Consider the following 17,180-nt stretch of genomic DNA (forward strand, 5'->3'; position numbering starts at 1 on the left):
CATTGCCACTGTATAATCTCTTTCTCTCTGTTGGTTCTGGGCCCTCGTTAAATATATTCAGTGTCTTCCCCTTATCATCCACGTATCTTCCAAGTGTAGCCCCCCCCCTTAATGTCTCAAACATAATTAACTTCCAGTCAGGCTTTTGTCCTTAATGTATGGAAATTGCTTTTGCCAAAGTCATTGATGATTCAGTTAACTAATTTATTGAATGGTTTTCACCCCTAATCTTAATAGACCTCTCTGAGGCACTTGACACTGTCAACTATCCTCTTCTCACCCCTTGGAAGTCTATTACCTTTCCTTCCATGGCCCCAATATAGTTCTGTATTCCTAATTTCTCTCATCCTTTCCTCACCTCCTTGTAAGCCCATCTTCCTCTGATTGCCTCTTAAATGTTGCTGTTCCCTAGGGTTCTTATCTGTAACTCACTGCTTTTCTCGTACTTTCTGGCAGATGTCATTTATTCTTAAGGCCTACGCTCTATGTTGATGACTCTCAAATGTATCTCTTTCTGGAGCTGGAAACTTGTATACAACTGTCTAACAGGTCATTTCCACTTGGATGTTCCATATGCACATCAAACTTGACATTTCTAATTTAAATGTCATCTTCTTCTCTAAATTGGTTTATCCAGGGGGATATAACCCACGCAGAGGCATTTTATTCCCCAGTTAGTGATACCTGCTAATCCCTGCTAATCATCCATAGAAGCTGGGAATTATCTTTTGATTCTTTCCCTCTCCCTGTATCTAGTCTGACATTTCCTGAATCACTTCTTCTTCTCCATTCCTATGATTTTAGTTATTGCTTGCTTGGATTTATGCAGGAGCCATGTTATGTTCTCTCTTTTTAGATCTTATGCCCCTCATATCCACCTTCCACATAGATAACAAGATTATGTAAAACTTAGGCCTGATCTCATACTACCCCTGTTCAAAATCTTTTGGTGGCTGCCTTTTATCTACAGCAGTGGTTTGGATTTCATGGATCTGTGAAATCACGGGGAAAGGGCTAGGATATAGTGTTGCCAACTTTTAATTTTTTTAAATAATAATATTAGAAGAAAAAGGAAGCAACTGTCTATCATCATTTCATAAAGAAAGAACATTTCAACACTAGAAAGGACATACTTCAGAATGGAAGAGTGAAAAAGGACCGGAGTGTAGTGGTTAAGTGTATAGAGTCTGGAGGCAGTCTGCCTGGTTCACAACTCACTCAGTCTGTTACAAATACCTTAGTAGACTCCTCTGTAAAATGGGGAGCTTAATAATGATTACTTCAGAGTTGTTGTGAGGATTAAATGAAGTAATGCATACTTAGAGCAGTGCCTGGGCACATAGCACTCAAAAATATTAGAATAAGTGACAGCCCTTTCCCGAAGAAAGGAAATTTGACCACATTACGTTACAGCTTTCACCTTGGACTGGTGAACATGTCTTCATCAACAGACCCTGTTTGAGTAGGATGGAGCCCAGGTTCTCTAAGATTGCTGTTGAGGCCATGTTTAGGCATCGCCAACCTTTTTAATCATCTGGCTCTAGGTTTGTTGGTTTACATTGATCATGAACTTCTCTTTGTTCAATTTTAATACTTTAAATCTTCTAAATATAAATCCTATAAATAGTTTAATGTATCTGCATAGTAGTTTCTATCTCAGAGCTTGCATTATTTGTGATTAATTACCTTTTTAACAACCTTTTAATAGCTGTATTAGGGCAAATAATATATATGCAAGGTATTTATACATGTTGTAACTTGTCAAGAATATCAAATGGCCGTTGATGGTTGTCTAGTAGTGATAGTGTTTAAATGTTTTCATTTCATTTGGCCTTTTTCAGTAGAACACATTAGGCCTTCAGGGTGTATTCATTCAGAGATTTCAGTAGCTCAGTTCTCAGTAATCTTGAGTGTGCTTCAGAATTGTGGGGAGTGCTTGTTAAAACAGACTGCTGGACCCCAACTCACAGAGTTTCTGTAGAAGTAGATCTGGGGTGGGGTCAAGAATTGTATTAGTAACAGGTTCTCAAGGACCACAGTTTGAGAACCCCTACAACTGTGGAAGATTGAGGAAGCACTCTCCCTTCCTCAGCACTCAGACCTGTAGACCCTCCTCCAGTGTATTCTCTGTTGGAGATTGGCCCGGCTTTTTGTCTTCAAAAAGAATATGAGCCTCTTGAAGACAAGAAACCTGATAGCATTTTTATTTCAACCTTTCTTCACATAATGTGGTTTCAGAGTTTTCTAATCAAAGATGATTTGTTCTTTATGTCCCACAAGATTTTTCAAAGAATGAAATTCAGTAAAACCATGAAATTAAAAAGGTAGGCTGTACTGGTTGAATAGTGTCTCCCAAAAGTCCATGCCCACTTGGAACCTCTGAATGTGACCTTATTTGGAGATAGGGTCTTTGTAGATAAAATCAAGTTAAGATAAGGTCATATTGGATTAGAGTGGGCCCTTACCCAACGACTGGTGTCCTTAAAAGAAGAGAGAAATTTGGACATGTATGTAGAGAGAAGACAGAGGCACAGAGAGAAAACCATGTGAAGTTGGAGGCAGAGATTGGGAATGATGCACCTAAAAGTCACGGAACGCCATGGATTGCCAGGAACCACCAGAAGTTGGAAGAAGCAAGGAAGGACCTTCCCCTAGAGCCTTCAGAGAGAGTGTGGAGCTGCTGATAACTTGATTTCTGGCCTCTGGCCTCCAGAACTGAGAGAGAATGAATTTCTGCCATTTTAAGCCACCTAGTGTATGGTACTGTGTTACGGCAGCCCTAGGAAACCAGGAGAGTGAGTCAAAGTCTTCAACAGAATAACATGTAGAGATGTACCATCAAGTTTAACAAGGTGACCAGTGCTTGTTGTTCCTGGCCACACTGAAGACAATCCTAGGTACTTGGCTGCCTGGTCTTCCATGACCACAACAGCAATCCCAGGAATCACTGGGTTAGTTGACATCTGGTTCATCAGCTCAATTTAGGGAGACTGGACAGAGACCCACCCTCTGCCTCTGCGTCCCAACATCTGGCCTCAAACCCAACCCCACGATGAGAGAAGCCGCTATGGGAAGGAAAATGCAGGGCATGTGATGGTAGGATTTTACTGTGTGTGAGCTGTTTTAAACGTAAGAGGAACATCTGAATCTTTCATGACTCCAAAAAGCGTAAAGTAACTCCTAAAAAAAACTTTCATGGTACTTTTATAATCTAAAAAATTTAACAAGCAATTATGGAGCTTTCAGAAGGATTTACCATAGACTTTCTTTTAGTGGCAAGAGACCAAATACATTTAAATATTGATATACTTACATATATCCAATTTATTAACTTTTCTGGAGGGAAAAAAACCAAACAGTTGCCTTCGAGTTGATTCCAACTAATGGTGACCCCATGTGTGTCAGAGTAGAATTGTGCTTCTTACAGTTTTCAATGACTGGTTTGTCAGAAGTAGATTGCCAGGCCTTTCTTCTGAGATGCCTCTGTGTGAACTTGGACTGCCAGCCTTTCAGTTGCAGCCAAGTGCGTTAATCATTTAAACCACTCAGGGACTCTTAAGATTTAAATAAATACATTTATATAAACCAGTTTCTTAAAGAACACAAATTAAATTTTCCACCTAGGGAAACTACTTAAGCGCCAATTTGTTGTAGATACATATGCATATGTAATTTTATTGTGCTTTAGGTGAAAGTTTACAGTGCAAATTAGTTTCCCATTCTAAAATTTATACATGAATTGTTTGGTGACATTGGTTACAATCCCCACAATGTGTCAGCCCTGTCTCCCTTTCCCTGTCCACCCCAGGATGCCCGTGTTTATTCGTCCAGTTTTCCTGTCCCTTCCTGCCTTCTGGTCTTTGCCTTTGGGCAAGTGTTGCCCATTTGGTCTTGAATACTTGATTGAACTAAGCAGCATGTTCTTCATATGTGTTATTCTTTGTTTCGTATGCCTGTCTAATCTTTGGCTGAAAGGTGGACATCGAGAGTGGCTTAAGTTCTGAGTTAGGGTATCCAGGGGCCATAGTTTCGGGGGTTCCTCCAGTCTCTGTCAGACCAGTAGTCTGGTCGTCTTCTGTGAATTTGAATTTTTCTTTTTCATTGTTGTAGTTTAAATGAAGTTTACATTTCAAGTTAGTCTCCCATACAGAATTTTATACATACATTGTCATGTGACCCTAATTGCTCACCCCATTCTGCAACAGCACGCTCCTCCTTTCCGCCTGTTTCCCCATGTCCATTCAGCCAGCTCCTAACCCTCTGTGTCTTCCCATCTCACCTCTGGACAGCAGCTGCCCCTTTGGTCTCCTGTATCTACTTGAGCTAAGAGGCACACTCTTCAGAAGTATCACTTTATGTCCCACAGTCCAGTCCAATCCCTGTCTGATGAGTTGGCCTCCAAAATTGTTTTAGTTCTGGGCTAATAGAGAATCCAGGGGCCATGCTTTCCGGGGTACCTCCAGTCTCAGTCAGACCATTACATCTGGTCTTCTTACTAGAATTTGAATTCTGCACCCCATCTTTCTGCTGCTCCATCAGGGACTCTCTGTTGTGTTCCCTGTCAGGGCGGTCGTTGGTGGTAGCCGAGCACCATCTAGTTCTTCTGGTTGAATTTGAATTTTGTTCTACATTTTTCTCCCACTGTGTGCAAGACCCTTTATTGTGATCCCTGTCAGAGTGGTTGGTGGTGGTGACACAGGCTGGTGACACCATCTAGTTCTTTTGTGCACAGGCTGGTGGAGGCTGTGGTTCGTGTGGTCCATTAGTCCTTTGGACTAATATTTCCTGTGTGTCTTTGGTTTCCTTCATTCTTCTTTGCTCCGGATGGGATGGGACCAATAGATGTGTCTTAGATGACTACCCACAAGCTTTAAGACCCCAGACAGATGCTACTCACCAAAGTAATATATAGAACATTTTTTATGAACTATATTATGTCAGTTGACCTAGATGTCCCTTGTAACCATGGTCCGTAGCCCTCAGTTCCAGTAACTTTGTCCCTCAAGGTATTTGGATGTGTCTAGGAAGCTTCTATAACTTTTTCTCGGTCTGGTTGTGCTGACTTCCCCTATATTGTTACGTTGTCTTTCCCTTCACCAGAGTTAACACTTGTCTAGAGCTCAGCTGCTAACCAAAAGGTTGGTACTTCAAATCCACTAGTCACTCTTTGGAAACCCTATGGGACAATTCTACTCTGTCCTGTTGTTGTTATTAGGTGCCATCAAGTCGTTTCTGACTCACAGCGACCCTGTGTACAACAAAACGGAACACTGCCTGGTCCTGCGCCATGCTGACAATCATTGTTATGCTTGAGGCCATTGTTGCAGCCACTGTGTCAATCCATCTTGTTGCGGGTCTTCCTCTTTTGCTGACCCTGTACTTTACCAAGCATGATGTCCTTCTGCAGGGACTGATCCCTCCTGATAACGTGTCCAAAGTATGTAAGACGTAGACTTAACCATCCTTGCTTCTGTCTTACAGGGTCTCTATGAGTTGGAATCGACTCAATGGCAGTGGGTTTGGTATCTTTGGTACTATCTAGTTAGTGATTTCCCCTTCCTCATAACCATCAAAGAGTTTTTTTCTGTGTGTAAACCTTTTCTTGGGTTTTTATAATAGTGGTCTCATACGATATTTGTCCTTTGGAAATTGACTTATTTCACTAGGAGTTATGCCCTTCAGATTCATCTATATTGTGAGGTGTTTCACAGATTCAGCATTGTTCTTTATCGTTGCGTAGTATTCCATTTAATGGACTTTGGTCCTTTATCAAAGATATGGGTTTACATCTGCGTTCTCGATTCTGTTCCATTGTCTATATGTCGGTCGTTGTACCAGTACCAAGCTGTTTTGACTACCATGCCTGTATAGTAGATTCGGAGATCAGGTAGCACGAGGCCTTCTACTTTGTTCTTTTTTCTTCAGTAATACCTTGCTTATCCGGGGCCTCTTTTTTTTCCATATAAATTTGGTGATTAGTTTTTCCACCTCATTAAAGAGTGCTGTTGGTATTTGGATCAGGATTGCATTATATCTGTAGATCACTTTTGGTAGAATTAACATTTTCACAATGTTTAGTCTTCCTATCCACAAGCATTGTATGTTTTTCCATTCATGTAGGTCTCTTTTGGTTTCTTGCAATAGTGTTTTGTAGTTTTCTTTATGTAGGTCTTTTATGTCCCTGATTAGATTTGTTCCTAAGTATTTTATCTTTTTTAGGAGCTATTATAAATGATTGTTTTCCTGGTTTTCTTTTAGAAGTTCTCTTTGTTGGTGTATGGGAATCCAACTGATTTTTGTATGTTGATCTTTTATCCTGTTACTCTGGTGAATCTTTCTGTTAGTTCCAGTAATTTTCTTGTGGAATCTTTGGGGTCTCTATGTATAGTATCATATCATCTGAAAATAGGAATAGTTTTATTTCTTCCTTTCCAATTTGGATATCCTTTATTTCTGTTTCTTGCCTTATTCCTGTAGCTAGGACCTCCAGCACAGTGTTAAATAGGAGTGGTGATAAAGGCCATCCTTGTCTTGTTTCCGTTCTCAGGGGGAATGCTTTCAGCTTCTTTCCATTGAGAGTGATGTTGACTGTTGGATTTGGGTGGATGTCCTTTATTATACTGAAGAATTTCCCTTCTATTCCTATTTTGTTGAGCGTTTTTATCAGGAATGGTGTTGGACTTTATCAGATGCCATTTCTGCGTTGATTGAGATGATCACATCTTTCTTTTCTTTTGTTTTATTTATGTGGTGGATTACATTGATTGAGTTTCTAAAGTTGAACCATCCTTGCATCCTTGGCATGAATCCCACTTGGCTGTGCTGTGTTATTTTATTCATATACCGCTGAGTTCTGTGACTAGAATTTTATTTTGAGTTTTTGTTATCTGTATTCATGGGAGATAATGTCTATAATTTTGTTTTTTGTGTGATGTCTTTGCCTGGATTTGGTATCAGGGTTATGCTGGTTTCGTATAGTGAATTCAGGAGTATTCCTTTCTTTTCTGTTTTCTGAAATAGTTTGAGTAGTACTGATGTGAGCTCTTTTCTGAATGTTTGCTAGAATTGTCCGGGGAAGCTGTCTAAGCCAGGGTTTTTTTTTGTTGGGAGTTTTTTTGTTTCCTGTTCAAACTCTTGTTACTTGTCTGTTCAGATTTTCTGAGTTTGTGTTAGTTTAGGTAGCTAGTGTGTTTCTGTAAGTTTGTCCATTTCCTCTAGGTTCTCTAGTTGGTTGGAGTATAATTTTTCATAGTATTCTGCTATGATCCTTTTTATTTCAGTTGGATCTTTTGTAATGTCCCCCACCTCATTTTCTCATTTTAGTTACTTTCTCCTCTCTTGTTTTCCTTTTGTCAGTTGGCCAGTGGTTTGCTGATTTTCTTGATTTTTTTCAAAGAACCAAATTTTGGTCTTGTTTCTATTGTTTTTCTATTTTCTATTTCATTTATTTCTGCTCTAATCTTTATTATTTCCTTTTTCTGGTGGCTGTGCGCTTCTCTTGCTGCCCTCTTTCTGTTTGTTTGACTTGTAGGGCTAACATTTTGATTTTGGCCCGTTGTTCTTTTTTGATGTGTGTGTTTATTGCTATAAATTGACCTCTGAGCACTGTCAGCACAAAGGTTTTGGCATGATGTGTTTTCATTCTCCTTTGATTCTAGGAATTTTTTGATTCCCTGTTTGATTTCTTCTATTACTCAGTTGTTTTTAAGCAAGTTGTTATTCAGTTTCCATGTATTCAGTTTTTTTTCCTTGCTCTTCCTGTTATTGGTTTCTGCTTTCATGATGTTGTGATCAGAGAGAATGCTTTGTATTATTTCGCTGTTTTGGATTTTATTGAGGGTTGTTTCACAGCCTAAAATAATGTCTATTCTGGAGAATGTTCATGTGCGTTGGAGAAGAATGTATGCTTTACTGCGGTTGGGTAGGATGTTCTATGTATGTGTGTGAGATTAAGTTGGTTGATTATGGCCTTTAGATCTTTGTTGGGTTTCTTTCTAAATGTTCTGTCCTTTACCGAGAGTGATGTTTTGAAGTCTCCTACTATTATTGTGGAACTGACAGTTTCTGTTTTCATTGTTGTTAGAGTTTGTTTTATGTGTTTTGGAGCCTTGTCTTTGGGTGTGTAGATACCATTAGGTTATGTATTCTTGGTGGATTGTCCCTTTAATCATTATATAATGCTTTTCCTTGTCTTTTATGGTGGATTTTGCCTTAAAGTCTTTTTTATCTGAGATTAGTATTGCCACTCCTGCTCTTTTTTGGTTATGGTTTGCTTGATTTATTTTTTTCTATCCTTTGATTTTTTAATGTGTTTATGTCTTTGTGTCTAAGATGTGTCTCTTGTAGACAGCCTCTTGATGCTGAGTTGTGTTTTTTTATGCATTCTGCCACTCTGTCTCTTTACGGGTGCAGTATCTTTTTTATTTTGATGAGTAGGTTTGTTAACTTTCTTTGTGGTTACCTTGAAATTTACCCTATCTTCCTAAGTTTGAACTAGTCTTTTATTACTTGATAGCACCTTGACTTCCTTTCCATTTGATGGTTCTATACCTACACCATTTATTCCCCCTTTTATTGTTTTAACATTGTCATCATTTACAGGTTGACATCTCTGTTTCCCTGCTTTATGTCTTTTAGCTTTATTATTGAGAATTGTTTACCTAGGTTGGTATCTGGCTGATCCTCTCCTGTGTCGTAGATTCTGGTTGTTGTCTGATGTTGTTATCTGATGGCGGGGTTCTTACTTCCATTCACCAGAAGGGTGAGGGGGGTGGGCAAGCATGTTTCTCTGGTTACCGAGTACTCTGTCTCCTGTTGGGAGCTCTGTGAAGTTGCCTTCCCATACTCCCTGTCTCGGGTCGTTGTTGGCTGGGCTTCAAGATGGTGTCGCTGTGCCGTGTTAGTTGGCAGGGGACCTCCACTCCATATCTCTCTTCATTCTCTGTTTTCCATCAGTCTTTTCTACCATTCGGTGTTAATCTAGTTCTTTATCCCTTCATTTGATGCTTAGGGGTCTGGAATTGATGCTTGTATCCGTTTCACTTAGTTTTTCGAGTCTTTGCTGCAGAGGGACAGCATAGTGTGTCTGTCTAGGGTGCCATGTGGTCTCTGCCTTCTGTACAGTGTAATAATAGTGCTTATAGCTTGGGAAAAGGCAAAAATAGTGTTTTATTTATTCCTTAAATCTTCAGCTTATGCATTTTTCTTCATACAGAATCCGTGATTTGGTGTTTATTAAGTATATAGAAAAGTGCTGTCTAAAACTGATGTTGAAGTGAGGGAAATGTGGATACATTTAGTTGGATTATGTTTTACTTTATATCACCTTAATTTATGACAAATAATTCAGTTTATGACTTTTAAAATTATAGGTTTTAAGAAAATGTAATTTAATGTTAGAAATGCAAATACTTGAAAGAAAGTAGCAAAGTTAAAGGTAAACTTGTAAAGTGGAAACAAGATTTATGTTTTGTTTGTTTGAATAATACTGTAGTTAGATATCAGTTCTCTTGCTGCTAATTGTGTCCTCCTAAGTATATGAAGTATTTGTTGTTGTATTTTGCTTTTGAAAATCTTATTATGTGTTGCTGTTTAGGGATTAACTAATAGTATCTACATTAAACAATTTTATATTAAGTATATATTATAAGAAATTGCAATACTGCCATTTTGATTAATCTGAATTTTGTTTAAGTGAAAAAACAAAAAAAACTTTCATGACTCTCTCCAAGTTTGTGTCCAAACTTCACATAAGTGTTATATGTCATGTACATTTCTGCCATGTGCCATGGTTGTTTTGATTTTTAATCTTTTTATCTAAAGTCTAACTACTCAATATGAAGTTAAGAACAAACAGCAATATACACCACATCTAATACTGGAACAACAATAAGAATGGTGCAGAATCTCAAAGCGCAAATGTCACTGTCACTCAACCTTCCATCTGCTGATTTTTTGTAGTACATTAAAACATTGTGGAGCACAGTTCTACTCTGACACACTTGAAGTTGCCATGAGTCAGAGTCACCTCAGTGGCAACCAATTTTGTTTTGTTTTCTTTCTTTCTTTGATTAAATGCTTTTGAAAGTGTTGGTGCAATTGCTCCCAAAGTATCTGTTGGCCATTCATTTAAAATGTAAGTAAATACAGACACAAGTTTCACATGTTATTACTGAAGCAGAAGAACCTCATCCACTTTGATTCCGTTTGGAAAATAGCAAAGTACACTGATGATAAATACTTTGTATCTACAAAGTTGCCACTTTCAAGAAATGAAACTACAAATCAAGTTCATTCAGTGTTCATGAGTTAAAGCAGTGTGCTAGATAACAAGGATACACTTGGGTCATAGAAACCTAGCAGGCTATTCAGTCCACTAGTTATTTCCATTTTAAAAATTAGCTATGAAGAGTAGATGGAAAAAATAGAGAAATTTTCACAAATTCAGGATGAATAGTAGGGATGGGAGCTTGAAATAGGCTAGAGTTGTAAATATAGCTTTTCTCAGTGTCCTTTCCCTTCACAGGTATACATTTTGATAATTTACTGTAACCTAATGGGCCCTAAGGAAGTGTGTGTGTGTGTTTACTGTTTTATTAATCTAAAGGCAATATGACAGTAGTAATTGGATGTTTGAAAAATTTAAATACCCTCCTCCAAAAAAAAAAACTTTGTCATGGCCCTAACCTCGTAAGAGTTCTGGTTTTTTCACAGTCTTCGTATATTTAAGTGGCAGGATAATATTCCATTTAAGCATGTGCCACACTTCAATTAGCTTTGTCTCTTGTGTTAGACATTTAGATTCCTTCATGTTTTTCACTACTGTAAGTAAAATGAGAATGAACATCTTCATGAATAGAGATTTATTCTTCTACTCTTTAGGAAAAAGTCTCAGAATTCAGGAAATTAGATCAAAGAATATGAAGTTTTCACAACTCTTGTGAAATATGTATTGCCAGATTATCTTGTTTACTGAAAGTTTTAAAAGAGAGAGTCAAATTACTTTGGAAGCAGTTATGAGGCAATGAAGTACTCAATGAAGAACAATGACTTGGTAGTCAGATCTGCCAGGGGTTCTGTGTGTGAGTTGGGCCAATGAGTGACTTTCTGAGCCTCATTTTCTACATCTGTAAAGTGAGATTTAATTAATCTGTAGAAATTCCTTTGACTTTTTAGTCTTTGGTTAGTCTAGGTTCTCTGACTTAAGGATATTTCCTAAAACATTCACAAATTATAATGAGATGTCGACCTTTTTTAAAAAAACTTAAATTTTTAAAAATACTCTATTGGACTTAAGAATTGATCTTATTTTAACTATAATTGAACATTTGTTTTTAAAAAGGGTTTTAGGAAGGAAATGGCTTCAGCTGGGAGTGAAACCTCAGAATGTAGTTTTTATAAATTTTGTTCTTTTGGCAAACAGTACTGAATATGTGTTTATCCTTCCAGATAATGCTGGTTTTTCTGACACAAATGCATTTTAGAGATTTACAATATTTATGATTTTTTTTAGTTGTGCTGCCACTTGATCATTTTATTTATTATTAGACCCAAGAAAAAAGGAGTCATTTAGATAATTCACTGAACTGAAGAGTAAAGTAGGTAGAACAACCCAATCTTTATCTTAAAAATTACTGAGGATTTTTTTTTTTTTTTCTGGAGATAAAATTAAACTACTAACTACTTGAGTTAGATGATAGTGAAGGATTTTAGTTCATAAGGTTGGAAGGATTTTCTGTAATAGTAGATAGTTAAACCATGAAATAGAGTGTCAGGGAAGTGATCTGTTTCACTGCAAGATTTTAGTTGTGTTCATAGCATGATCTGACCTATAGTTGGAGACATGAACTGTCTCTCAGAACTATCTAGCTCTACCACTCCATGATTTTCTTAGTATTTTGAAAATTTACTCTGCAACAGCCTGTTGCTACAACCCAACATATATTGAGTAGAAGCGCATAGGGGAGGGAGTCTGTGCCTCAAGGAATTTTACACTTTGCTGGTGTCAACAGGCACTTAGGACAGTGCTACAGTGCTACCAACATGCTTGAGTCCTGGACAAGGCAACAAACTCCCGACTTTAGCTGTGAGGACTAAGGATGTATCACAGAACTTATCCTTCGTTAAATTTAGAAGGCAGAAAGTGGAATTAACCAGAGAAATGAGCTGTTTGCTTCAAAGGCATGGAGCTACTCAGACCTGGGTAGTTGAGGATGGCTGGGGTTGGGGTGGTGAGTAGTGGGTCTGGGCCAGTAGGCACATGACAGATGATGTGTGTATGCAGTGTTAAACCAGAGTTAACATCTTCGGTGTTACTTAGCCACTTATAAGGATTTAGGGGACACTTTAATTATAGGAGGAGCCCTGGTGGCGCAGTGGTGAAGAGCCATGGTGACCTACATCTGCTAACTAAAAGATTGGCACTTGAAATCTACCAGCCGCACCTTGGAAACCCAGTGGGGCAGTTCTGCCCTGTCCCGTAGGGTCGCCATGAGTCAGAATCAACTCAACGGCAACGAAAGGAGCCCTGGTGGCACTGTTAAGTGGTTAGCTACTAACCGAAAAATTGGCGGTTCGAACCCACCAGCCACTCCGTGGGAGAAAATATGGCAGTCTGCTTCCGTAGAGATTACAGCCTTGGAAACCCAAACCCTATAAGGCAACTGTACTCTGTCCATAGGGCGGCTGTGAGTTGGAATTGATTCAATGGCAGCGGTTTATTTATAGTATATGTTCACTTTAAGGATTTTTCAGCAGCAGTGTTGTTGAGGGTAGTGGCAAGGGTATTGTAGGAACAAAAGCAACAAATTCTGTCAGTTTTATTTTGAGATAGGATGGGCTAAACTCATTGCCATCGAGTCAGTTCGGACTCAGAGTGACCCTACAGGACTGAGTAGAACTACCCCATAAGGTTTCCAAGGAGTGGTTGGTGGATTCGAATTGCTGACCTTTTGGTTAGCAGCTGAACGTTTAACCACTATGCCACCAGGGCTAGTGCCTATAAGTTATAAGCCAGTTAAACAGCTTGTTTATAGTATCATGGGTTTAAACTACCATCCTGGTACTTTAACGTTTTTTGCTCCTAAACGGGCTTAGCGTTGGCTGGAGGTGAGGAAAGGGTACAGATACAGGTTAGGATGCATGCCATTTGGAGAGAGGTACCCTCCACCCTATCTGCATCAGCTACTGCGTGGGAGAGAAGATGTTATCTCCCTACCCTGGGGAAATTATTTTTATATTTAGTAAATTCTGTTCTTACCATGTTAATTGTCATTTATTTGTTTTGTATATACAATCTGTCAGAAATGTTCAGCATTTCAAATATTCTGTGCAACATAAGCTAGTCAAAGACTTCGAGTGGTAAGGGACTTGAGTGATCATCAAGTCCAAAATTTGAACTTTAGAGACAGGAAACTGAAGCCCAGGCGGGCTGTTGTCCCAGGTCTCCCTGTGCAGAGTCAGGTCTGAGCCCATGCCACGGGGCAAGTCTTCCTCCAGATAGCCCACTGTGACATGCTAATAAACGACCACTCCTGTGCCTTTCCCCAAACAGGAACATGACAGTCATACACATAAGATCTTGGTTAAGTTTAGTACAACCCTGTTTTTCTGTCATGATTTCCTATTCCTCAGTCCTATCACCATTTGACCCTCTTTCCCTGCCATACTACATGACTATTTAAAAAAAATCCCCAAGTAACTAAAACCCTCAGAATCTGGGAATTCCCATTTTTACGTAGTTTGGTTTTAATACACTTTTCTATATACTTACACACTATGGAGCATTTGTGCATCAGTAGTTTTTCATTTTCTACAGAGGGGGAGTTAAATTTCTAGGACTGTACTTAACAATCTGCATCAACATGTCCTGGTCTGGAGTTCATTATAATGGGATTTTACCTTCACCAAGTACTAATAATCAAAACAAAGAGGAACACTTCCCAAGGGAGTTTACAGCAAATATTCAAACACAGGAGGAAAAAATTTTTTTGAAAAAATTTTTTTGTGGAAAAATATATATAACAAAAATTTGTTGTTTTAACCATTTTTAAGTGTACAATTTAGTGAAGTTAATTACATTTGCCGTGTTTTGCAAACATTATCATTATCTATTTCTATAAGTTTTATATCACCCTAAACAGAATCACAGCACTCTTTCAGCAGTAACTCCCATCCTCCCCCAGCCCCTGGTAACCACTTATAAACTTTTATCTCTTATACCCTTGCTTATTCTAGATATTTCATATACGTGAATCATATAACATTTATCCTTTTGTGTCTGACTTCACTCAGCATGTTTTCAGGGTTCATCCTTGGTATAGCGTGTTTCAGACCTTCGTTTCTCTTTATCCCTGAGTATTACCCCATTTTGTTTATCCGTTCATCTGTTGATGGATACTATATTGACTACTGTGAATAATGTTACAGGGAACATTGGTGTACAAGTATCTGTTTGAGTTTGTGCTTTCAAATTGCTGGGACTTATGATAATTCCGTGTTTTAACTTTTTGAGGAATCAAAAAAAATGTTTTTAAGAAAAAATTACATTTTTTTTCTGTTTATTGTTGTAGTTTAAGTGAAAGTTTACATTTCAAGTTAGTTTCTTATACAAAAATTTATATTATAGTGTTATGTGACCCTAATTGCTCTCCCTATACTGTGACAGCACACTCCTTCTTTCCACCCCTGATTTCCCATGTCCATTCAACCAGCTCCTAACCCTCTCTGCCTTCCCATCCCACCTCCGGACAGAAGCTGCCCATTTAGACCAGTGTATCTACTTGAGCTGAGAAGCATACTCTTCACAGGTATTATTTTGTGTCCCACAGTCCAGTCCAATCTTTGTCTAATGAGTTGGCCTTGGAAATTGTTTTAGTTCAGAATCCGGGGGCCATGCTTTCCGGGGTTCCTCCTCCAGTCTCAGTCAGACCATTAAGTCTGGTCTTTTTAACTAGAATTTGAGTTCTGTACCCCACCTTTCTCCTGCTCCATCAGGGACTCTCTGTTGTGTTTCCTATCAGGGCGGTCATTGGTGGTAGCCGGGCACCATCTAATTCTTCTGGTCTCAGGCTGATGAAGTCTCTGGTTTATGTGGCCCAGAAAAAAATTACATTTTTTAAAGGAGATTTTATATAACCTTGGAAATTTTTATGATAATAACTTAAAAGTATAAATGTGTATTTTTTCCTGAGGTTTTTTTTAAATTCCATTTGCTTAAGCTGAGTTTTTTGATTTAAAAAAAAAAAATCAAAGGAAAATACAGTTCTTTAGCTTCAGAGCATGGAAGATTTAATGGAAATCTTAGGGCCACGATCTAACGGATAGATGTTAATCAGGCACTGACTAGGACATTAAAAGATAATATAGTATTTTTAATTTCTGGGCCTTAAATAGGAAATTGTCTTGGCTTTAGGTATAGACTAAAGCGCTTGTTTACATACACGTTTGTTTTCTCAGGTACGGGCTCACCAGCTAGTTTTACCACCCTGCGATGTAGTGATCAAAGCTGTTGCTGACTACGTCCGCAATATCCAGGATACCACTGATTTGGATGCCATAGCTAAAGATGTTTTTCAGCATTCACAGGTAAAATAAATACAGATTCACAAGATAGGAGTATCGGTGTCTGCCAGTTTTGGAATGGGGCACGAGAGGAGGCACACAGTAATTAGGTATGTGGTAGGAGCTCGGATAGGCCTGTCAGGCCACAGTGCAGAAGCCCTAGGCTGGTGGGTTCCAAGGCTGAGGGTCTGCCCTGGCTGTACTGCCTGCTAGCTGGGTGGTTTTAGTCACTTTATCTTGCTTCGCCAGTCTTACTTCTGGTCTCAAAAGAATGGGGGGGTGGGGTTAAGGTAGATGATCACTATGGTCTCTGCTGCTTCTGAATTATCTTATTTTAATAAGATCTGTATTTCTGAATTTCTACTAAGAAGACAAACTGTAATCAAATAGGTCAAATGGTATTGTGACTCTTGATTTGTCTGTTCCCTTCAAGTGATAGTCAGGGATTTTTTCCTTCTTTTTCTGAGAAAATAAGAATTGCAAGCAAGGCAGTATTAGAATTAGGTAAGGTTTTGTGTGACTTCCCGTTCCCTGTCTAAAGAGCTAAAACCACCAGGTAGGCGTATCACTGATCTGTCCGTTGCAGTGTGCCCCATTTGCTATAGATGGACTGTGAAACTCCTTAGGCAGGATCAGAGACCTAGCAGAGTTGAGTTTAGAGATGTTGTAGAGCTACATCCCAGAACCCTGGTCTCCTGACTACCGGTTCTGTAGTCTACTGTGTTAACTATATTGCTTTAAAAGAATTAATGTTTGATTTGGTCCTTCAATAATAATCTGTTGATTTTCTTTGAAGATTTTAATGTCATTTTAAACTCTTATCTAACTTAAAAAGCTATAGATTATTATATTTGTGCCGACTTACAGAAGTATGTTAATACACGTGACCATTGGCATAGTGATTTACAAAAATTTTCCTACTTTTATTTCAGTCTAGAACAGACGACAAAGTTATTCGATTTAAGAGAGCAATTGGATATTATTCAGCGACTAGTAAGCCTATGTCATTTCATCCACCACATTACTTAGGTAAGTAAATGAAGTTCTGTCTGTGACAGATATTGACCATGTAGTAATCCACAGAGGTGTAAATATTTACCATATCATCTAGGAGGTTTATTCTTTTGAAATTGGATTTTCTACAGTTTTGGAAATAAGTATGGCTGAGCTTCATGGGCAAATTGAGTAGTAATTACTGAAAATATTGAGGGACAAGAGAAGATTTACAAGTATATTAAAGCGCAGGAGACTAGAAGGAGGTCATGAAGACCAAGGCTGTTAGGTAATAGTGATACAGAAATCTGTACTGAAATCTTGGGGCCTCTGAGCTTTCTTCTTCTTCTTCTTTTTTTTTTTTCATCCGACAAGTATTTATTGAGTATTCAGGGATGTCAGATTATCAGCCTTTTCTTTGATGTACTTCTTTCCTTTTTAAAAAGACCTTTCTTATTCTAAGGTCATAAAGATATTCTCCTATTTCTTTTTTTTTTAATTGTACTTCAGGTGAAGGCTTACAGAACAAATAGTTTCTCATGAAACAGTAGTAAACATATTGTTTTATGACGTTGGTTAACAACCCCACAACATGTCAACCCTCTAACTTCTCAACCTTTTTTTTT

The 17,180-nt window shown here is 38.4% G+C and overlaps 1 protein-coding gene across 3 annotated transcripts in view; it reads left to right on the forward strand.

Annotated features, from left to right (window-relative positions):
- Nucleotides 1-17,180, forward strand: part of FAM120A (family with sequence similarity 120 member A) — a 177,345-nt gene that overhangs the window by 57,043 nt on the left and 103,122 nt on the right. For all 3 annotated transcript variants that reach the window (XM_023738616.1, XM_023738617.1, XM_023738618.1), the window contains exons 4-5: nucleotides 15,457-15,585; nucleotides 16,494-16,590. In XM_023738616.1, the coding sequence (XP_023594384.1) occupies nucleotides 15,457-15,585; nucleotides 16,494-16,590 (226 nt within the window). The remainder of the gene's footprint in view (nucleotides 1-15,456; nucleotides 15,586-16,493; nucleotides 16,591-17,180) is intronic.

Source organism: Trichechus manatus, unplaced genomic scaffold (genome assembly GCF_000243295.1).
Source record: "Trichechus manatus latirostris isolate Lorelei unplaced genomic scaffold, TriManLat1.0 scaffold00120, whole genome shotgun sequence".
NCBI lineage: Eukaryota > Metazoa > Chordata > Mammalia > Sirenia > Trichechidae > Trichechus > Trichechus manatus.